We start from the raw sequence: 23533 nt of genomic DNA on the forward strand, positions 1-23533 counted from the left end.
TCGGTACCTTACCACCATGGACCTTACAAAGGGCTACTGGCAAGTGCTGCTGGATGCAGATGCCCGTCTGAAATTGGCCTTTATCACCCCTCTGGGGCTCTATGAGTTCCTGACCCTGTCTTTCGGCCTCAAGGGAGCACCGGCCACCTTCCAGCGCCTGGTGGACCAGCTACTGAGCGGGATGGAGAGTTTTGCCGTGACATATATTGATGATATCTGTGTCTTTAGCCAGACCTGGGAGGACCATGTGTCCCAGGTTAGACAAGTGCTGGACCGACTCCAGGGGGCTGGGCTGACTGTAAAAGTGGAGAAGTGCAAGGTGGGGATGGCTGAAGTATCTTACCTGGGCCATCGGGTTGGGAGTGGCCGCCTAATGCTGGAACCAGCCAAGGTGGTGGTGATCAGAGACTGGCCCGCTCCCCACACCAAAAAGCAGGTCCAAGCCTTTATTGGGATGGCAGGATACTACCGAAGATTTGTGCCCCACTTTAGCGCCATCGCCATCCCCATCACTGAGCTATGCAAGAAGGGGAAGCCAGACAAAGTGGTCTGGACCGAGCAGTGCCAGGAGGCTTTCTGGGTGCTGAAGGAGGCTGTGGTCAATGGCCCAGTTCTGGCAAACCCAGACTTTGACAAGCTATTTGTGGTGTTAATGCAGGAGGATGAAAAGGGGGAGAGACACCCCATCGTGTACCTGAGCAAGAAGTTCCTACCCCGGGAGCAACACTACACGGCCATCGAGAAGGAGTGCCTGGCCATGATGTGGGCCCTCAAGAAACTAGAGCCCTATCTCTTTGGGCGACACTTCACCGTGTACACCGACCACTCTCCCCTGACCTGGCTGCACCAGATGAAAGGAACCAACGCCAAACTCCTGAGGTGGAGCTTGCTCCTGCAGGATTACGACATGGACGTGGTCCACGTGAAGGGAAGTTCCAACCTGATAGCGGACGCGCTGTCCCAGAGAGGGGACCCCGAACTTCCCCAGGTCACTGGTCAGAGTGACCCCGCTCAGTTCAGTCTCGAAGGGGGGAGAGATGTGACGCAGCAGGGAGGGGGGAGTGTTGACCTGGGAATGTGCCCTGGGGATGGGAGACTTGAGAGCCTGTAACCTGAGCCAGGAGGGGGAGGGGGAGGTAACACCTCTGCCCAGGAATGTGAAGAGAGGCTGCAGGAGAGAGTCTGCTGGGGGGGGTTTAGTCTTCAGTTTGGGGCTGGGTGGAGGAATGCAGGGAACCCCAGGGCTGGGGTCTAAGCTCCCTGCTCCCCCAGAAGGACTTGACTGAGGGGTCCTGGTTGTACCCACAAGCTCTGTTTTGGACTGTGTTCCTGTTGTCCAATAAACCTTCTGTTTTGCTGGCTGGCTGAGAGTCTCAGTGAATCCCAGGAAGAGGAGTGCAGGGCCTGGACTCCCCCACACTCCGTGACACCAAGTCCATCCCATTTGAGGTCCTGTGTAGGTAGTTAGACGTGCCCAGTCTGAGCTGCTGTCTGTGCCACTGCAGCCACTCAGTGATTTTTAGCGTGCTAGCTGGAGCATAGCTAGTGCGTGTATGTCTACCCAAGCTGGGAATCACACACCTCCAGATCCGACGTAGACATAGCCAAAAATTGGGGTTATCTTATGCATTTCTAAATTTGTTAGGATTTTTATATATAGATAGATATATATACTGAGTTTTTAGGTTCTTCAGTCTTACTAAAGTAATAATAAGGAGCTCTTATACATCTTTTTTCAGTTCATAGTTCTCAAAGCTCTTTACAAAAGAGGGTAAATATCCTTAGCATCATTTCACAGATGTGGAAACTGAAGTCCAGAGTTGCAGTGACTTGATCAAAGTCATAACTGAGGTGTCATGAGTGCAGTGCCATATCCATTGGATCATGCTGCCGTTTTGGTGATGCTGATGGGTGACTGTGTGTGAAATCTGAATCTGCTGTTTACTTAGGCGTAGAAGGATTAGATTTTTATTGATAAATGTCGATTTTTACCATACACACACAAACTGATAAGATCTTTCCATAGATGATAATCAAAATTTACAGATAGGCAAAGTAAGAAAAATACTGCTTGAGAACTTATTAGTGTTTGATTTAAGGATATTTACTTTGTATATTTTGACATGTGATGTTGACAATTTGTATTTTTATGGTTATAAAGCTTGAACTTTTTGAATATGTGTCTACTGTTATTAAATAATTATTTTCGGACACCCTTGTTGTCTGACATCCTCCCAATTCCTTGCAGCTGTAAACATTTAAATGTATAAATATTAAGAGAGCTTAAAAATAAACAGGTTTCAGAGTAGCAGCCGTGTTAGTCTGTATCTGCAAAAAGAAAAGGAGTACTTGTGGCATCTTAGAGACTAACCAATTTATTTGAGCATAAGCTTTCGTGAGCTACAGCTCACTTCATAGCATACTAATCTAAGGTGCCACAAGTACTCCTTTTTAAAAAATAAACATTATCCATCAAAATTACAAAAAAATAAAAATCAAATTATGCAAAGATTGTTTCTACAGATAAGTAATTAATGTCCACTAAAGAGGAGGGAATTTTCTGTAATAACCTATGCTGCTAATTTAGTCTCTTACATAGTGTATTTTGTCATTTTAATAGATAATTGGGTTTGTTTAATTGAATTACAGTAAGGTTTGTTTTGAAAATTGAGAGAGCTAGTAGAGATTATTGTTATAGTTGTGTTTCAGTGGTAGTTGAACATGTTCATTATTTTAGAGTACGAAATAGTGTGCCAGCCCGCAAATTTGCCCTGAGTCAGTTTAAGCTTCTTGGCTTTTCTCTTTCTGCTGCAGGATGTGTATCAGTGTGGGCACTTGTTGCCATTTCAGAGAGCTGTTTTCCTGCAGGGTGGCTGATACATGGATTTATGAAGACATTTCACTCAAGATTAATTGTTTGCACCAGTTTTGATATGAAAAGAAAGATTTTTGGCTCCGCAACGGAAGTCTGGAGCAAGGCGTGATGCTCTGGCAAAGCATCTGACTTCCCTTAATTTTGCAAGCAGCTATAATTTATTTAGCTTGAAATCACTTATTCATCAGGTTTCAGAGTAACAGCCGTGTTAGTCTGTATTCGCAAAAAGAAAAGGAGTACTTGTGGCACCTTAGAGACTAACCAATTTATTAGAGCATAAGCTTTCGTGAGCTACAGCTCACTTCATCAGATGCATATCGTGGAAACTGCAGCAGGCTTTATATATACACAGAGAATATGAACCAATACCTCCTCCCACCCCACTATTACCAGCTGGTAATAGTTACCAGCAGGACAGTGGGGTGGGAGGAGGTATTGGTTCATATTCTCTGTGTATATATAAAGCCTGCTGCAGTTTCCACGATATGCATCTGATGAAGTGAGCTGTAGCTCACGAAAGCTTATGCTCTAATAAATTGGTTAGTCTCTAAGGTGCCACAAGTACTCCTTTTCTTTTTATTCATCAGGTTACATCAGATCCGATGAGAGGGTAGCTGTGCCTAGAGCTGATTGAGCTCCTGTGGCACTGAGCTGAATGAAGGGGAGTTGTTGGGCAGGCTAGAGTGGAAAGGCTGGGAAGTATCTGTCTAGTGGAGTCTGATGTAGGCTTCTAATAGAATAATTCTGTGCAATATATTCGGATAGTGTAAAGTTTATGGGAGGCTCCTCTTAGAGAAAAGAATTAACATTAATATTGTGGTGAGGTGAGATTAATATAGTTAGGATGAGTATTCTTTTAATTATATTGTTGTGAGGTGATACAATGTAATTAAAATAATATTCTCATTATATTAATCTCATCTCTCTAAAATAGGCATGTGGGGGCACAAACAGATAAAGATCCTTTTAAGGTGATTTAAAATGCCTATTGGCTTAATTAAAAAACAACAAAAAACACCTTACTGCATGTATGCATGTTGCTGGATTTCCAGTGACCCCGTCTGTGGAGCATAATGTGCATGTGTCACAGGATGTTATGCTGATTGTATACCAGTTGCCAGGGAAACTTTTACAAGACACACATTGTGGAACTGTTCCCAGTGGGAAAAGGATGTCCATTAAAAGTGAAATGAGGAGGGAAGGTTTGTGTGATTTACTAAGAGTTGTGTTAAAATTGTAAGCTGACACTGTACATTTCAAGGTTTTTTCCTGGTTCTGCTTGTGGGCGAGGGGCTCTGCAGGGACATGTGAGATCTTGGCCTAGCGGACAGCCTATATAGTAAGTGGGGGTGGGTTGTGCCTCTTTGTTTTAGGGAGCAACCTTCTTTCTCCCTCTCTGATTTTGGTTACTCTGTGTTATTGTTCTGGATTCTAATAATAAAAGTAATATTACATTGCAACCTTCCAGCAAGAGTATTTGAAGGTTTTTTTTAATCTAGCTTTTCTGTGTCTGTGCTGGGGAACGTAGCAGTTTGTGCGTATTTTTTCTTTCCATATCTGTTTGAGGGCTTAAGGGGAGGTTGTTTTTGGTTGGCTGATTTTTTGTTTGTTTGTTCGTATAGAGGGTGAAAATGGAAGAGGGTTTCTGTTTTTATTATATATATAGATATAGTTATATAATACAATATCAAAAATATCAAGTTTTAACTCCTTGTTTTTCTGGAGGTTTTCCTTGGAGGTTCCGAAGATATGGACTGGGAGGTCTCTGTCTATAAATGAAGGGGCAGAATGTCAAATTGTTAACAAAAAAGAGCTTTTCTTCCAGTTGATTGTTAGGCATTTGAGTTAAAGTAACAGTTTTCAATAGTCTAAAGCAAAATTCTTTGCATGGTCAGATTTCCATTTTTTGGTATCTGTGATGTTATAAGCCTACTACTACTCCAGTCATAAAGTCTTCCAGAGAAAACAGGGGAAACAAGACAATTTCTAGTGTCAGAAAGAAACAAATGAAAAATCACCTCTTTTTAGGGTGGAGCTGGGGTGGGAATTGAGGCAAACTTTATACATCATAAAGAAGCAGAAAAAAAGCGGGGGAGCACTATCATAATATGTTTTCTTTTTGTAGGTTACCTTGAAGGGAGTCTGAAACAGGGTGTGGCCCAGGTTCACCTGCGGGGTAGATTGCAAGTGCTGAATTAAACAGACACTGTCACCTTAAATTTTTTTTTAAATGGACTAATGTGAAATTTTCCAGTTTCTGACAGAGCATCCTTTAAGGACTAAGAAAATAGTCTTGACATTTTAAAACATTGTAAGGGTTTTTCTGCTCCCCTATCACTGTTTATAAGGCCCGCTCCCCCACCCCCCAGCAAATTAACCATAGCTAACTCATACAGGAATCAATAGGAATCTTTCCCTTATTTTAGTGGGAATTTATCCAACCCCCCCTTGTCAAAATTGGTGGAAACCAACAGAGACTGGAGGCTTTGGCTTGAAAATCATTGTTATGCATTTAGATAGATGTGGGAAATAGAATATCAGTTGTTACTCAGATGTCAGGGTGTGGGAGCACTACACCAGGGGTTCTCAAACTAGGGGTCGGGACCCTTCAGGGAGTCACGAGGTTATTACATGGGGGGTCACAAGCTGTCAGCTTCCACCCCAAGCCCCACTTTGCCTCCAGCATTTATAATTGTACTAAATATATAAAAACATGCTTTTAATTTATAAGGGGGGTCTCACTCAGAGACTTGCTATGTGAAAGGGGTCACCAGTACAAAAGTTTGAGAAGTTGAGGCACTACACAGATGCCTGTAAGTAAGTAAATAAATAAAATAGTTGTGTTGCCTGTCAGAACTGCCTTATATGAAATACTATTCTTGGTGCTTAAATACAAAGACAGCTGTGAAAGACACTAATCTGAGTGATGTCGGTCCTATTGTCATGGAAATGCAGATAGCTAAAACTCTCTTTGTCTGCTGAGTGGCATATTTTCTCTTTTCCCAACCTGCCCAAGGAAACATGATAGGTTATCCATTTGTGTGATGTGGCTAACCCAAGTATCTCCTGTAATAGCAATTTATTCATTCACCAGACAGGTAATGTACTGCTGCATCCAAAGTCTATTGTTTAGTCACAGAAACCTGCCATACAGTGCTCAGACTCAATTTATTTTAAGAATAACTTTCTGGATTGGATTCTGGGGTTCAAATCTGGCCCCAAGTTTTGTTTTTTCACCAAAATAAAAAAAAGTTTCTGTAAAATTGAAAACGGTAGAAATGTTTCTATCAAATTTATTCCAAAGGAAGCATTTTTTGTTAAATAAATCTTCCTGAGTGGTTGCTGTGAAGGACATGGTAGTGATCTGTAATATTTAATAAATATTATAGGTTCCATCTTATTGATTGTTCTTGTGTTGTTTGCTGTCTGATTACAAGGGGTTAATTCAAGCAGGAGTTAGTGGCCTGTACCCAGGAGAAGGACAATAGCTTCAGATGGCCTCCCATTTACCAATACTTAAAGGACAGTGCAGGTGTCATTACTTCTAACCATGCTGAGCTCAACAGTCTGGTTGGCAGGGTGGATCGGATCCCAGCCTGTATTCACAGGGGGGGATCCAACTCCACCTAGGAAAAACTGGAACAAAGACTTTTGTATGGATAAAAAGATAGTTCCTGAAGGACTGGGGAGAGTAGGCAGCAAACTGCTGGGGAGCAGATTAAATTCCAATCCCCAAAGGTTGGAGTGTCTGGGATAAACTAGGCTTACTCTTTAGGTAAGAAGAAAAGGAGGACTTGTGGCACCTGAGAGACTAACAAATTTAAATTTGTGCCACAAGTCCTCCTTTTCTTTTTGCAAATACAGACTAACACGGCTGCTGCTCTGAAACCTGTCTTTAGGTGAGATAGACCTGCATATAAACTTTTTATTGTATTACACACCCTTTTCTCTGATTAGGCCTTGTTCCTCCTGATGAGATTAAATGATTCTTTTGTTTTGAAAAGATTGTGTTAGGTCACTGTGTTCACCACTACTCCCAACAGGAAGAACCACAGGTAGCTGCTCCCAGTCAGACCTGCTGAGGAGTGAGTGGGAGAATTGAAGGATTCCACCCTGAGTGAAGTGAAGGCTCAGGGCTACTCACCTGAATGCATGCGCTCAAATGGTATGTCTACACACCAACTCAGGCTTGCGGGGCTCAGGGTGCGGGGCTGTTTCATTGCTGTGCAGATTTCTGGGCTCAGGGTGAAACCTGGGCTCTGAAACCTTGTGAGGTGGGGAGGGTCCCCGAACTCAGGTTCCATCTTCAGCCTAGACATCTACACAGCAGTGAAACCGCCCTGCCTCGTGAGCCCGAGTTGGCTGGCATGGGCCAGCCGTGCCTGTGTAGTTGCTGTGTAGACATAGCCAAAGGGACTAGAGAGGGGTCAAAGGTGAAGCTAGGCCTGTAACAGTGAGAGTTGCAACCACATTCTGCTGCATTGTGTTAGTGTATAATAATAATATGTAGCACTTATATAGCGTTTTTCACTGGCCAGGCTGAGAGAAATGCAAATAGTAAACAAAATCAGAGAGAGGAAAAAGAAAGTGAGATTTTTTAATAATCTGTTGTTTATAATGCTAGGTGGTGTCACTAGTCCAGACAAAAGGATTTTTTTTAAAAAAAAATATATAGACCAAGATTTTTAAAGTGACTCATGATTTGTAGTGCCTCAGTTTTTGGATGCCAAACTTGAGGCACCTTAAAATGCTCTGCTTTTCAGCACTGTCTGAATAGCAAGCCCCTCTAAGGTGTCACAGATTGGAAATTCAGAATGTGACTCACCCCAAATCACTGCCTTCTCCCTGGATTTGATGGTGGTCTGAAGGCTCTATGCTTTGCTGATGAGGCTGCCGCAAATTGGCTTGGCATGTTCTGCATTCAGTAAGAAGACTAGTCACTTTTGGAAATTTTGGCCATTATTTTTAATCTTACAGTGTCTTTCTTACACGATGCCATTTGCAAAGAAAGTTACATGCCAGACTGGTGCGAATCATGCACTTATAGTACAGTGCTCAGGACTCTGGGTTAGATGTGGTAAAAAAACACATCAACCCTGTATTCATGCTACTGCTCTCGCCATTGCTACTGCCCGTAGAACAGACCTGATAACCTTTGGTTTATGTCTTTTTCTTTTTATTAATTACAGTTTATCTAATTAAGAACACAAGAATATTATAAGCAAACGTATTAATTGGAGGAATCTGTTTATAGTGTCCTTTATATGAAACTGTGTTTCTGAGGATCAGTGTACATGTTGAGGGTTTCTTAAAGTTAGTTGGTAGATGTATGTGAGAAATCTTCTGTAATTTTCCATTACTGTTTTCTTAGTTTTGAGACTACACATATGCCCTTCAAAACTTGCTTGTCCGGTTTTGATAAAAATAAACAAACTGCAAATCTGAAAACTAAGGCCCTGGTGGGTTTAAATTGTAGATGGGCCATTAATAGGCTGTTAGTTTTACTTTTTAGTGAACCAGATGATTCAGGTCTCCCTAAAAGTGATGCAATCTTACGCACACAGATAAAGGTCATCACCTTCTCCAGAGCAGAAAATGCAAGTCACTAAGAGTCTGGAGCCAAGATCAACCATGATGTAACAGGTTGCAATTTCAGCATAGATAGTAGCTTTGCACAAGTTTACCCAAGGACTGAGTATAACCGTATGTCTGAAAAGTGAGCTGTAGCTCTCGAAAGCTTATGCTCAAATAAATTGGTTAGTCTCTGAGGTGCCACAAGTACTCCTCTTCTTTTTTCAATCTGATCATAGTGCACTGCTGCTGTTGCACCAGATTTAGATTGGGGCTGTAGTTATTTTTGACTAACAAACCTTATTTTCCAAGGGCTTTTTTGTATATACAAAACATTTTTCCTTCTCTCACTATGTATGTATATGTAAAAAGAAAAGGAGTACTTGTGTGGCACCTTAAAGACTAACAAATTTATAAGAGCATAAGCTTTCATGAGCTACAGCTCAATTCATCGGATGCATAGGGTGGAAAATATAGTGGGGAGATTTTATATACACAGAGAACATGAAACAATGGGTGTTACCATACAGGCTGTAACAAGAGTGATCAGGTAAGGTGACCTATTACCAACAGGAGAGCGGGAATGGGCAGGGGACCTTTTGTAGTGATAATCAAGGTGGGCCATTTCCAGCAGTTGACAAAAACATTAGGAGGGGAAATAAACAAGGGGAAATAGTTTTACTTTGCAAATTAATTCCAATTCAGCAGTATCCTTGCAACAAAGCCCGTCGCCAACTGTGTCCACATATCTATTCAGTGGACACCATCACAGGGCCTAATCACATCAGCCACAGTATCAGAGGCTCGTTCACCTGTGCATCTACCAATGTGATATATGCCATCATGTGCCAGCAATGCCCCTCTGCCATGTACATTGGTCAAACTGGACAGTCTCTACGTAAGAGAATAAATGGACACAAATCACACGTCAAGAATTACAACATTCAAAAACCAGTCAGAGAACACTTCAATCTCTTTGGTCACTTGATTACAGACCTAAAAGTGGCAATTCTTCAACAAAAAAAACTTCAAAAACAGACTCCAGCGAGAGACTACTGAATTGGAATTAATTTGCAAACTGGATACAATTAACTTAGGCTTGAATAAAGATTGGGAGTGGATGGGTCATTACACAAAGTAAACTATTTCCCCTTGTTTATTTCCCCTCCTACTGTTCTTGTCAACTGCTGGAAATGGCCCACCTTGATTATCACTACAAAAGGTCGTCCCCCCCCCCCCCCCCCCCGCTGTCCTCCTGGTAATAGGTCACCTTACCTGATCACTCTTGTTACAGCCTGTATGGTAACACCCATTGTTTCATGTTCTCTGTGTGTATAAAATCTCCCCACTATATTTTCCACTCTACGCATTCGATGAAGTGGGCTGTAGCTCACGAAAGCTTATGCTCTAATAAATTTGTTAGTCTCTAAGGTGCCACAAGTCCTCCTGTTCTTTTTAGGGATACAGCCTAACATGGCTGCTACTCTGTAACCTGATCTACTGTATGTATATATAGTTCAGTTCTAAACTACTGTTATACACCCCTGTGGATTGTATTGAATTTGTTTCTGATAATTAATTAGGCCTTAGTAGAGCTCATTGCAGGGTTGGGTCTTAGGCTGTAGTTAGGATAAATTTAAGAATCACATCTGTTTTTACGGCAAAGAGTCCTGTGGCATCTATAAACTTAACAGACATATTGGAGCATAAGCTTTCGTGGGTTTTTAGCTTTTTTCTTTTTAGCTTTTCTTCACCTTGTGTCTCGTGTTTCTAAGGCCTTGTCTACATATTAGTTTTCACCAGTTTGAACAGGTGTAAACCCCTATGCAGATGTTCTTATTTCTGTTTAAAGTAGCTTATTTCAGTTTACTGTAATAATAATACCTTACTCACACATACTCTTGTCATCAATAGATCTTAAAGCACTTTACAAAGGAAGTCAGGATCATTATCTCCATGCTACAGATGGGGACACTGAGGCAGAGAGCCATGAAGTGTGACTTGCCCAAGGTCAGACATCAGCAGAGCCGGGAATAGAACAAAGGTCTCTGGCATCTGAGTTAAGTGCTCTATCTGCTAGGTCAGAGGTGGGCAAACTACGGCCTGCGAGCCACATCTGGCCCGCGGGACCGTCCTGCCCGGCCCCTGAGCTCCTGGCCAGGGAGGCTAGTCCCTGGCCCCTCCCCTGCTGTACCCCTTCCCCTGCAGCTACGCTGCCACATGAGCAGCACGGTCCTGCAGCACAGAGCGGCAGTGTGTCTAGCTCTGGTCGGGCAGCTGCCAGACATGCTGCTCTGAGCAGCATGGTAAGGGGGTGGGGAGTTGGGTAAGGGGCAGGAGGTCCCGGGGGGGCATTCAGGGGACAGGGAGCAGTTGGATGGGGCAGAGGTTCTGGCGGGGTAGGGGATGGGGAACGAGGGGGATGTCCCGGGGGGGGCGGTCAGGGGAAAAGGAGTGGGGTGGGGAGGTTGGATGAGTGGGAGGTTCTGAGGGGGGTAGTCAGGGGGTGGGAAGTGGGAGGGGGCGGATAGGGGACAGGGACCAGGCTCTTTGAGGAGGCACAGCCTTCCTTACCTGGCCCTCCATACAGTTTCGCACCCCGATGTGGCCCTTGGGCCAAAAAGTTTGTCCACCCCCGTGCTAGGTCATACCTCCTTCCATTTAGTTTAAACCTGTTTCTAATCTATTTAAGATAAACTAAATTAAGCTGAGTTTAAATTGATATTCAGTGTCCACTCAGCCTTTTGCACTGGGTTAAATAAATCAGTTTAAAAATGCACCTTAAGTTAAAAACTGTGCATCTCTGTTGATAGGCAAGTCTAACTATACAGAGAAGGAATTAAGCAGTCAATATGTCTCCCCTTAAAAAGAGGCTATTGTAACATTATGGAGGGATTGGGGAGGCCTCAGCTGTGAGCACTGTTGTCAAACATCATAGGGGTTATGTGATAGCAGTATTGTTCATTACATTTTCATGCTAAAGGCCACTTAACAAATTCCCTTTGTACGGTAGGCTTTTGGATCTTAAAGTACAGCTGTGACAATGTGTTTAAGATTTTTAAACACAAACTCCATTATTTTTGTTTTTGTAACACAAGTTCTTCGAGTGATGGCCCCTATATGAATTCCATATGCGTGCCATGCGCCGGAACTGGAACTGCTTGTAGTAGTTTCTGTTGGCCGTGTGGTGTGTCCAAGGCTTTAAGAGGCTGTGTGGGTCGACACCGCTCCAGTTCCCTCTTACTGCTGCATGGCCAGAGTCGGAACCCCTCTTGCTCTTAGTCCACTCAGAAAATCTTGTCCGTTCCTTCCGAACTTCTGTAAATAGTTTTTCTAGTTGTATATAGTTATCTACCAGTTTTTAGTTAGTTAGGTCTCCCCTATTGGACTTTTTTCCCCTTGCAGGGCACTCCCCCATCCTGTGCTCTGTGCTTGCGCTCCTTTTCTGTGAGCGATGAGCATCAGCGCTGTCTCTATTTTCCCTGCAAAGCCCACGTTGTCGCCAGCTGCTCAGTCTGCCGGTCATTCCCGCCTCGAACTCAGAAAGCTAGGGAACTTTGCCTCCATAAACACCTGATGGAGGAGACTATGTGTCCACGGTGCAATCGGATCTGGCACTGTCGGATCTGCTGGAGCGGGCCCTTCCCATGCAGCACCAGTGGAATTGACACAGCCGCTGCAGGCCTACGGGGAACATAAGAAACATGGATATGGGCATAAGGGTGGCTTCCTAATGCGGACCACCTCTAAATGCTGCATTGCTTCCTCAAGCCTTCCTCCAGGTCAGGTGAGAAGTCGCATGTCAACACGGCTGCTCTGCCTCCTAAGAAATCTCATACAGAGCATAAGTCCAAGCGCCGCCGTGAACTGCCAGAGCCACCTCCAGCCGTGGTAACTGGTCCATCGCCTTCATCTCCAGCACTGTCGATGCTGCCAGGGCCATCCGGACTTTCACGCCCCGACCCACGCACACCACGATGCTTGTCCTCACTGACGCCTATGTCAGAGCTCATGCTGCCATATGCTGGCTCCCCTCGGCACCCAGGTCTCCGGTCGCCTTGAGGCTTCCATCTCCAGCAGATGAACCTTTCCTGTTGCAGCAGCACCCTGCTTTTCTCTGCCTCACACTGTCAATACCGCCAGTGGCTGACCCTCTTCTGCTCCAGGAGCACCCTGTTCCACCCCATCTTGCGCTGACAGCATCAATGGCCCTATCTCTGCTGGACCCATCCTCAGATTCTGAGTGGTCCTCCAAGCTGGACCCCACATTCTCCCCCGCACGCTCCTATAGCCCGGACCCTCAGTGCTAGCTGTCCCCTCAGGTGTATGGCCCTTCCACCGAGGCGTGGTTTCATTACCCCTGGGGGCCACTGTTAGGGGGCTTATTCCTTCACCCGCTTCCTTCCCTGGTCCTTCTCGCATGAACAGAGAGCAACAATACCCAAAGTCCAAAGGTGCAAACAATTCGATGTTTATTGGGGTGAACTTCCAGCAAGCATGATTCCAGTTTCCTTCCTTAATATCCTCCTTCCCAGCTCTGACACCACAGAGCCTTACACCTGTGTCCCTGTTCCCATTCCTGCCCTTAGCCAAACATTATTCCAGTTTCCTTACCCACATTCCTTGTTCCCATCTCCCCCTTTAGCAAAACATGATTCCGATTTCCTTACCCACATTCCCTGTTCCCATTTCCCCCACACACCCCCACCCCCTCACTTCCTGATTGACTGCAGACTATATAGTAAAACTTGAGTTCTGCTTTGCTATACCTTAACCAATCATTTTCCTGAAATTTAACTAACCAATCCTAACATATTGTAACATGATTATGTAACCAATTATATCCCACCACTTTAATTAGTTTACACCCAGCAAAATTAATTATACAGCAGACAGGAACAATCACAGAACCAGACAGAGATTATACAGACAAACAATAGCAAAGTGGGAACTATAATGACAAAACAACACAGAAGTGAGGATTTCACATCCCAGTGAGTTCTTGCCAGACAGGATGCTATCAAACTAAGTTTCCTTTTACATCTTCTAGGCACTTCCCTTTCTCTGGAGGCGATAGGCATTATCAGGACAGGATTGTATTCCTAACAGCCCAATAGCACCTTATTTCAATGTGACTAGTTTGGAATGTGAGGATCTGACCATTCGCTTCCCAGCTTATGGCTGCCTCTGCTGCTTAGCCAAAGATCTTAGCCTAAGAACAGGGCCTCTAACTGTCACAGTAAGAGAAGGCCCCTACACTGGCAGACAGTGATTTTGATTCTCTTTTGTACCTCTGTAACTAGCCAAGTGATAAGAATACACCTAAATTCTTAGAGTATAGGCCTTTACAGACAGACCTGAATATCTATATCCTAACAGCCACCAATGCCCAGTGACCCATATGCCTGGCCCTACTGGCCTGCTTGGGATCCTTACCAGGACAGCGGGGTACCATTGCTGCCACCTCACCGGCCGTACCCTGCCTGCACCGCCTCTCCTTCTGTCTGCGACAAACCCTGGGAAGTCACAGCACCCACCACTGACACCGCTGGTCCTTACTGGAGCCTCCTCGTCAGTGGACGACATGCTTATCCTGCCTTCCTTCCCCCGCGACGACCATAGTCAGTGTGACGGGTTGGATCACAGAAACCCCCTTTGGGAATTGCCACCTGATGTGCTGAGACTACCTCTGAACCCGTTTTCCCTGCCAGCTTGGGACTTCAGTGCCCTGCCTGGTTGTGCCAGACACGCTAGCCTGCTGCAAACACAGACCCAGGTCTGAACCACGTCCCCCACAAGCTGCAGGCTTAACTGAAAACAGCTTAAGAAGTGCTCCTGTCTCCAACACTCAGGTACCCAGCTCCCAATGGGGTCCAAACCCCAAATAAATCCATTTTACCCTTTATAAAGCTTATACCGGGTAAACGCATCAAATGTTTTCCCTCTATAACACTGATAGAGAGAGATGCGCAGCTGTTCCACCCCCCCCCCCCCAGGAATTAATTCAAACTCTGGATTAATTAATAAGTAAAAAGTGATTTTAGTAAATATAAAAAGTAGGATTTAAGTGGTTCCAAGTAATAACAGACAGAACAAAGTGAATTACCAAGCAAAATAAAATAAAACACACAAGTCTAAGCCTAATACAGTAAGAAAACTGAATACAGATAAAGTCTCACCCTCAGATATTTCAGTAAGCTTCTATCACAGACTGGACTCCTTCCTAGTCTGGGCCCAATCCTTTCCCCTGGTACAGCCCTTGTTCCAGCTCAGGTGGTAGCTAGGGGATTTCTCAGGACTTCAGCTCCCTTTGTTCTGTTCCACTCCCTTATATATCTTTTGCACAAGGTGGGAATCCTTTGTCCCTCTCTGGGTTCCCACCCCTCCTTCTAAATGGAAAAGCACCGGGTTAAAGACGGATGATCACATGTCACTGTATGACTTCATTACCCACTTGCCAGCACACAGGTATAGAGGAAGACTTACAAATAAACACAGACATCTACAGTCAATTGTCCTGGTTAATGGGAGCCATCAAGTTACCAAACCACCATTATTGGCCCACACTGCATAATTACAATAGGCCTTCAGAGTTATATTTCATATTTCTAGTTTCAGAGACAAGAGTGATACATTTATACAAATAGGATGACCACACTCAGTAGATTATAAGCTTTGTAATGATACTTTACAAGAGACCTTTTGTTGGAAGCATATTTCAGTTACATTATATTTACTCATTAGCATATTTTCATAAAATCATATAGAGTGCAACGTCACAGTCAGTACCAGGACCTGCTTTGGCGCATGGCTGCAGCTCTCAACCTTCCCGTGGAAGACGTTCAGGACCCACAGAACCAGTTCCTGGACATCCTGCAACCTTCTGGGCCTTCTTGTACTGCCCTACCTAGCCACAAAGCCATCCTACAGCCAGCTCAAGGAGTCTGGCACACCCCGGCTTCCTGTGCCCGTACCCCAAAGTGAGCGGAATGCCGGTACTTTCTGCCATCTAAGGGTACGGACTTCCTGTTTACTCACCTGTCTCCCAACTTGCTCATGGTTCATGCAGCGACTGAGTGTGCCCAACAGCAACACCTTAAGGCCACCCCTCCTCATCAGGTGGTGAAGAAACTTGACCTGCAAGGGCACAAGGTCTACTCCTTCGTAAGCCTCCAGTTCTTCACTGCCAACTACCAAGCCATCTTGGCGGAGTACGACTTCCTCTCTTAATCCAAGTTGACGGAGTTCCAGGCCTTTCTCCCGACAGAGAAACAGCAGGATTTTCAGGCCCTGTTGGTCGAGGTTAAGCTAGTTGCCAAAGTGGCCTTCCAAGCCGCGGTTGATGTTGCTGACTCCACATTGCGCTCTCTGGTGTCTGGGGTGGTGCTCCGCCCGGATTCCTGGCTTCAGTCCTCTGGCTTTCCCAAGCAGGTCCAGACCATCCTAGAGGACCTTCCCTTTGACAACCACAAACTCTTCAGCGATAAAATGGATAAGTCTTAAAGACTCCTGTGCCACCCTCTGGTCGCTTGGTATCTATGTCCTGGCCCCAAATTGCAGGCAACGGCGGTCGTCCTTCTGACCCCACCCTCACACTGCCTACCAGCCCTACCCTCAACACCTGCAGACCCATTTCGCCAAAGCCCACGCACATAGTGACCTCGCTATTCTGCCGTTGCCACTTCCACCACCTCTAACTTCTCACAACATTCATCCAAGCAGTCCTTTTGACTCTTCCTCCGAGACCCACGAACCTCACTCCACTCCTCCCACAGCACCTCTGATCATTTTCAGGGGACTTCTTGCCCTGTTTGCCCACAACTGGGACAAGATCACTACCAACTGCTGGGTGCTGCATGTTGTTCACCAGGGGTACCCCATAGAGTTCCTCTCATTCCCTCCTTGTGGCCTGCCCCATGGTGGCCGTAGGTATCCTTCCCATTGCAATCTCCCCCGAGAGAAAGTGAACACCTTCCTCCGTAAGGCTGCCACAGAATGTGTCCCGTGCAGCTACCATGGCCGTAGTTTCAACTCTCCTATTTCCTTGTGCCGAAGAAGGGGGGTGGCCACCGCCCCAATTTGGATCTGTGGTTGCTGAACACATGCATACACAAGTTCTTCTTCAAGTGCTTGTTCACATCCATTCCACATTAGGTGTGCATGCGCCGCGTGCATGAGCGTCGGAAACTTTTTCCCTTAGCAGCTCCCATCGAGCCAGCAGGGCCCCCCGAGTGGCGCCACTGCGCCATGCATATCTACCCCCACCGGCCCGACGCCCTCCAGTTCCTTCTTACTGTCCGTGGCGGTGTTGGAACAACCTCTCTCTCTCTCTCGTAGAAGAGCAGTCCCTTAGTCTTTAGAGTAGCTGTTATCAGTTCGTAGACATACCTATTGTGGACACTTAAGTCATTAGGTGCTTGGAGGCCTCCAGCACCTGCCCCAGGCCACGGGGCATGCCACAGGCCCACAGCTTCAAGGCTTGCGCCACGTGCCGCAAACCTATGCCAATTAGTTACCCCCACGACTCGTGTCTATGTTGCCTGGGGAATGGACATCAAACTGAACGGTGTAGGATTTGCAAGGCGTTTAAGCCAAGGACAAGGAAAGAAAGAGACTTTCGTCTAAAGCAACTGTTGATGGAGGCTGCACTGCAGCCGCAGGGCCCGGCGCACCCAATGCCAGCTCAGGCTTCCTCAGTGCGTAGTGCCCCGGAGCCGTCGAGAGACCTGGCACCAGCTAAGCGCCGTAAACTGTTGGCCCCAGAGCGCCAGGCTAGGCCCCGGCACCTCTCTTCCTCCCTGGTGCGGCCCCTGGCGCAGCCGGAAGGAAGGCGCAGTCGTTCCCCGCACAGGAGGCTGGCGCCTTTAAGCCGCAGCCTCCCCCTCCACGTCAGTACCAGCCTCGCCATCGGCATGAGCCTTACCGTAGGCGAGGCAGGGATAACAGGCAATGGCGCAACAACAATAGTAACAATAATGTGCCGGGCCAGAACAAACCCCAACCGGGCACTAAGCCAGGCTTTTGAAGGTGCGTTCGAGGACAGCATACCAGACCAGTCACCGAATCCATCCCTTTGTTTCCTGAACTGCCTGTCCCGTTTCTCCCGTGTGTGGTCCACCATTACGTCAGACCTTTGGGTCTTATGCACGGTGTGGAACGGGTACTCGCTGCAGTTCGCCTCCCTCCCCCCTTCTAGCCCCCCTTCTGCATCCCTCTTCAGTGACCCCTCTCACAAACATCTCCTAGAGGAGGAAGTCCTCTCGCTGCTAGAGGCGGGGGCGGTACCTCATGGCCTCAGGGGAAAAGGGTTCTACTCCCAATACTTCCTCATCCCCAAGGCCAAAGAGGGCCTTCGCCCCATCCTAGACCTACGCGGGCTCAACAAGTACATGCAACAAGTTCCTGGTCAAGGTCTGGTTCCGCATGGTCTCTCTGGGCACCATCATCCCTTCCCTGGACCCCGGGAGACTGGTACGCTGCCCTTGACATGAAGGATGCGTACTTTCATATCACCATCCACCCAGCACATCGGCGGTTCCTATGCTTCACCGTGGACCGAGAACATTACCAGTTTGCGGTTCTCCCGTTCGGTCTAGCTGCGGCCCCAAGGGTGTTCACAAAGTGCATGGCGGTGGTGGCAGCCTTCTTACGGAGGCAGAGAATCCAGGTGTACCCGTAGCTTGTCGACTGGCTCCTGGCGGGCTGATACGAGGTGGAAGTGTGGGGCCATGTGGAGGTGGCCCTGAGGTTGTTCTGTGAGCTGGGGCTCCTGGTCAACGTCCCCAAGTCCATGCTTGTACCCACACAGAGAGTGGAATTCATAGGGGCGGGCCTGGACGTGGTGCAGGCCAGAGCAAGCCTTCCGGTATCCCGATTCCGAGCTATCCAGCAAGCGGTGGCCTCCCTGCGCCAGTTTCCAATGACAGTGGCCAGGTGCTGCCTGCGGCTGCTGGGCCACATGGCAGCATGCATGCACGTGGTCAGGCATACCAGACTGAGACTCAGAACTCTGCAGGCGTGGCTCGCTTGGGTGTACCGTCCAGGCAGGGACCCCCTGGACTTGGTAGTGACAGCCCCAAGGGACATGCTGGACTCCCTGCTGTGGTGGCAGTCCCAGCCTGTGGTTTGTGAAGGCATCCCCTTTGCCGCCCCACAACCGGACCTGACGCTGGTGACATACGCATCAGACCATGGATGGGGGGCTTACCTGGGGGACCTCATGACATGGGTTGTGGTCTGGAGCAGAGCGGTCGCTCCATATCAGTGTGAAGGAGCTCAGGTCGGTTCATCTCGCCTGCCAGACCTTTCACGCCACTCTGAGTGGTCACAGCGTGACAGTTCTGACAGCCAACACTACTACCATGTTTTATATAAGCAAACAAGGCAGGGCTCATTCCTCGCTACTCTGTCGTGAGGCTCTCCTCCTCTGGGATCTTTGCATAGCCCATGCAATTCACCTTGAGGCATCCTATCTCCCAGGGGTACAAAACGAGCTGGCGGACTCCCTCAGCAGGTCGTACCGCATGCACGAGTGGACATCAGGGCGGACGTCGTGCTTTCGGTCTTCCGCAGGTTGGGGTTTCCCCGGGTAGACCTGTTTGCCACCAGGGCCAACACCCAGTGCCCGCGGTTCTGCTCGTTTCAGGACCGCAGCCCGGATTCGCTTGCAGACGCGTTTGCGATCCCGTGGAGAGGGGGCTTGATGTATGCCTTCCCCCTGCTCCCCTTGGTGCACAAGGTCCTACTCAAGGTGAGCAGGGACAGGGCGGCGGTGATCCTCATCGCCCCAGTCTGGACCCACCAGCACTGGTACACATCGCTCCTAGAGCTGTCGGTGGAGGCCCCAGTAGTCCTGCCCCTACACCGGGACCTCATTACACAGGACAGCGGGCGGCTTCTCCATCTCGACCTACAGTTACTGCACCTGACGGCGTGGAGGCTCTGTGGCTAAACGCCCTGGAGAGCCAGTGCTCCCTTCCAGTGCAGCAGATTCTGCTTGGCAGTAGAAAGCCCTCTACCATGGCGGCCTATATGGCCAAGTGGAAAAGGTTCTCGTATTGGTGTGAACCCCGCCAGATGCGGCTGTGCCAGGCCCTGGTGCAGGCCATCCAGGAGTACCTCCTGCAAGTCAAGCAGCAAGGGCAAGCCCCGTCCTCACTCAGAGTGCACCTGGCGGCCATCTCCGCCTTCCGTCCGGGGTTCTCAGGGGGCTAGTGTTTTCCCACCCAATGGTGGGGCGGTTCCTTAAAGGGCTGGACGGTGGTTCCTGTACTCCTGCCCACCAGTCCCTCCATGGAACCTTAACCATGGTTGCCATCCATGTACATGCATCCGGCAGTTCCTTTCCCTCCGTGGCCACATGGAGGGAACACAAAGTTTATAAATGTGCAATATAATAAAGACAGGACATTTTTAAAAGCTGTACTAAGACCGTGTCCAGAGATGTTTATGCCAAATATAAATTTGTGGACCGAGATTTTCAAAAGCAACTAGTGATTTTGGGTGCTGCAATTTTTAGGTTCCCCGTTTGAGACACCTGATTGGCTCTGGTTATCAGAAAATGCTGCCCATTTGTGCTGCCCAAGTTGAGACACCTTAAAGGGGCCTGACACCCATCCTCTGAAAATCAGGCCCCTTTATGGTGTCTCAACTTGGGCAGCACAAATCGAGGCATCTGAAATCATTAGTCACTTTTGAAAATCTTGACCCCCCTCCTGGATTTTTTTACTGTAAACTCTGAGCCAGGAAACATATTAATACTATAATATCTTGGTATGTTACAAATATATCTGATGGAAGTACACCTCTTTTGCAATCCTTGTATGTATGTTGGTTTTCCCTTCCCATCCTATTCCATGTCATGAAACATTTTCATAACTGTAATGGATCCTTAATAGTTGTAGTTTTATGGCTATCTTCTCTCAATGCACATACATAATGACTGTTATCAGCCTCAGAGAACAACATATAGCATCCTCCTTAGTATCCCTGTAACTGAAAAGCTATTAATGCACTAGAGGGAAGGATCATTGAGGTTAGTTGTTTTTCTGTTCATACAGTCTGTGTCAGTGATTTGTAAACCAGTGGTAACAGAGGATTACATTGCCATTGATAATCTTCATGACAATCTCTCAGTTAAATGGTGTTCTTACTGAAATTGAGCACCAAAGATGATGACTGGAACAGCAGTTGTGACACCTGCCATGTATCTCTCACTTTGGGTATATTTTAAGGCATTTTTGAAAAAAAAAATCTCTTGTGGTAAAAGATTTTGTAGAGAGTTACGGGCAGGGCATTAAGATTTCTCTTCTAGAAACTGTGACAGCTTGAGAACAGCCCTATATGAACAGTCCTGACAGAACCATAGTTATGTTGCTTAATGCAATAGGCATTCAGAAACTATGATGGTGAGGGTGATATAACGACCTTTATAGAACAGAATATGAGTGGCTGCTGATAAATAACCTTGAACAAAATGTAATTAAATAAGTTTATATCAAAACAGGCTAGCTCATAAAGCAGAGGCAGTCAACTGTGAAATTATAACTTTAGCTGTTGTATTATAATACATTTAGACCTGGAATAGTTTTGATTTTATCCCTTGTCTCATCTTGAAAACATTGTTTCCCCCCTTCCTTCCTCCCCCCCCGCTCCTTATAGTGGTATAGAGAAAAGAGTATGCTGTTTTGTGAAGGGTGTGTGTGTGTGAGAGAGATTGTAGTGAGTCACCATATAATAAATTCATTTGCAGAAATAAGATTGGCCAGCTCAGTTAATCAGTTCCCTGTAAGAGACCATGTCTCACTCTCATTTTTTTAAAATGTATATTTTATCTAGGTTGAAAAAGAAAAAGCAAGCCAAACAAAATGCTGAGACAGTCGCTGCTAATTCTCGTGGAACCACTGCTTCCAGAACTCAGGTTGGGAAGGATGATGGCAGTAAGGTCATTTTGGAGCAAATCAGTTCTGAAGACAACTGCAAACTTGCTGAGGAAAAGGAGGAGTGTGTCACTGAAGAAGAGAAGAAAAAGAAAAAATATAATCAGCTAAAAGATATCAGGCGCACAGAGCTGAAAAGATACTATAATACTGGTGAGTGATGTTAACACGACACTATTTTGACACAGTATTGTTTTGGTAGTTCTTAATATCTTTTTCTCATGTGATTGACTTAGGTATTCCTTAAAGCGATAGTCAACTTGAAATCTTGTCATATCTAAAAATTAGTTAAAATAGTTTCAGGTACTGCCCCTGCCCCCGAGGCTGTGTCTGCTCTATGAGCTAAGGGTGTGATTCCCCTGCTCACTTACAGGTATTCACGCTAGCTGGCATTAAGGTGGCATGAGTCTAAGTGGTAGTGTAGCCACACTAGCACGGGTAGTGGCAGTGGAGCCGCAGCTGAGCTGTGCTGACTACATACCAACCAGGGCTACCGCTGTTACACTGCTATGTATACTTGCGTTGGCTCGACGAGAGCTGTCACGTGAGCAGGGAAACCACACCCCTAGTTCATAATGTAGGCATAGCCTAGTTCCCTTCTGCCAACTTTTGTAGTTTTTCAGTCACTGGTTTCCTATTTTTTTTTTTTTAATGTTTTTTCTTTTCCCTGTTACTGCGTGAAATGCCCACACAAAACAGGGGAAACTGGCTGTAGGCAATGTACTGTCAGTATCATGAAGTAAACAAATGAAAAGATAGAAGTAATTTTCTTCCTTTTCAGTTGTGGAAATGTGAGGGGGTTGGTATTTTTTAAATTGATGGTGTGCATTCAATATTGTTTTTCAGTTTGTTTTTTGCATACTGACAACCGAATATATAGCAATCCTGAAGTGTGTTGTTTTTAAATGTAAGTCCTGTTCTATTTGCAGTGCAGTGAAATAAGTGTTAAAAACAATCCACCCATAGTCTTGAGAAGATATGGCATTGAGACATGGATAAATGATTAAAAAAAAATTGTCCATGGTCTCACAATCACTTATTAATTTTACACATGTGAATAATCCTATTGAAATAAAGTTTAGCTTGTGCCTTAAAGTTAAGCTCACATCTAAGTGTTTGCAAGACCAGAGTCTATATGTAGCGTCCAGTCTGTTGGTCTGGATTACATTTTGTTACATTCCCAGAATCTAGGGTGACCATATTTCCCTAAACTGAAAACAGGACACTGGGTAATTGGCAATGCCAGGCAGCTCAGGCTATCCCCGCGTCGCCTGGCGTTGCTGCTTGCCTTAGCCTCACTGCACTGGGCTGGCCTAAGCCACCTGGTGTTGCTCTCCCAAGCTGAAGTCACGGACTTCACAACTTTTTAGGCAAAACTTGGCATTTGTCCCATTTGCTATTGCCCAAACGTTCTTCTGCACCCCTTTGGGGCAAGAGCAAACGAGACAAATGCCCAGTTTTGCAAAAAAAGTCATGATGTCTGGGACAGAGGTTAAAAAAGGGGACTGTACAGGTCAAAACGGGATGTATCATCACCCTATCTAAATCATTTCAGAGACAAGGTAGGTGAGGTAATATCTTTTATTGGACTAACTTCCGTTGGTGGGAGAGACAAGCTTTCAAGCTACACAGAGCTCTTCCTCAGTTCTGGGAAAGGTACTTAGAGTGTCACAGCTAAATATAAGATCAAACAGATAGTTTAGCGTAAGTAGCTCATATTCTAAGGGACCGTTCAAAGTTAAGTGGCCTGTTAACACACCTGTAGTTACAGGACAAATATATATTTCAGATATGATTTAAAATAATATATTGTGTCTTCCAAATGTTGTATTGGGAATTTGATAGAAAAAGTAACCATTAACTAATGTTTAATTTATGGTGTCAGTATATGGCCTCACTGCAATCCTGTTCTGTGAGGACTTGCTGTCACAAAGCTGTCTCTAAAAAAATAATATTGTACATTTTACATCATAAAGACATGACCTTTTTGTGTCACATGCTATACTGTTACAATTTGTGCCCTGCACATTCATGAAAACCCTCTTCACTCTGAATATCCTGCATTGTAATAAAAGAATCAGCAACCAAAAAGGAGCTAGTGCCTTGTGAGCAGCATGTGCAGATTAGTCAACAGTTTGAGAATCTCTCT

General features: G+C 46.0%; 1 protein-coding gene across 10 annotated transcripts in view; it reads left to right on the forward strand.

Moving 5' to 3' along the window:
- The window catches only part of NCOA7 (nuclear receptor coactivator 7), a 167338-nt gene that overhangs the window by 56515 nt on the left and 87290 nt on the right, over positions 1-23533 (forward strand). For all 10 annotated transcript variants that reach the window (XM_073337224.1, XM_073337228.1, XM_073337223.1 and 7 more), the window contains one exon: positions 21284-21537. In XM_073337224.1, the coding sequence (XP_073193325.1) occupies positions 21284-21537 (254 nt within the window). The remainder of the gene's footprint in view (positions 1-21283; positions 21538-23533) is intronic.

Source organism: Lepidochelys kempii, chromosome 3 (assembly GCF_965140265.1).
Source record: "Lepidochelys kempii isolate rLepKem1 chromosome 3, rLepKem1.hap2, whole genome shotgun sequence".
Lineage (NCBI taxonomy): Eukaryota > Metazoa > Chordata > Testudines > Cheloniidae > Lepidochelys > Lepidochelys kempii.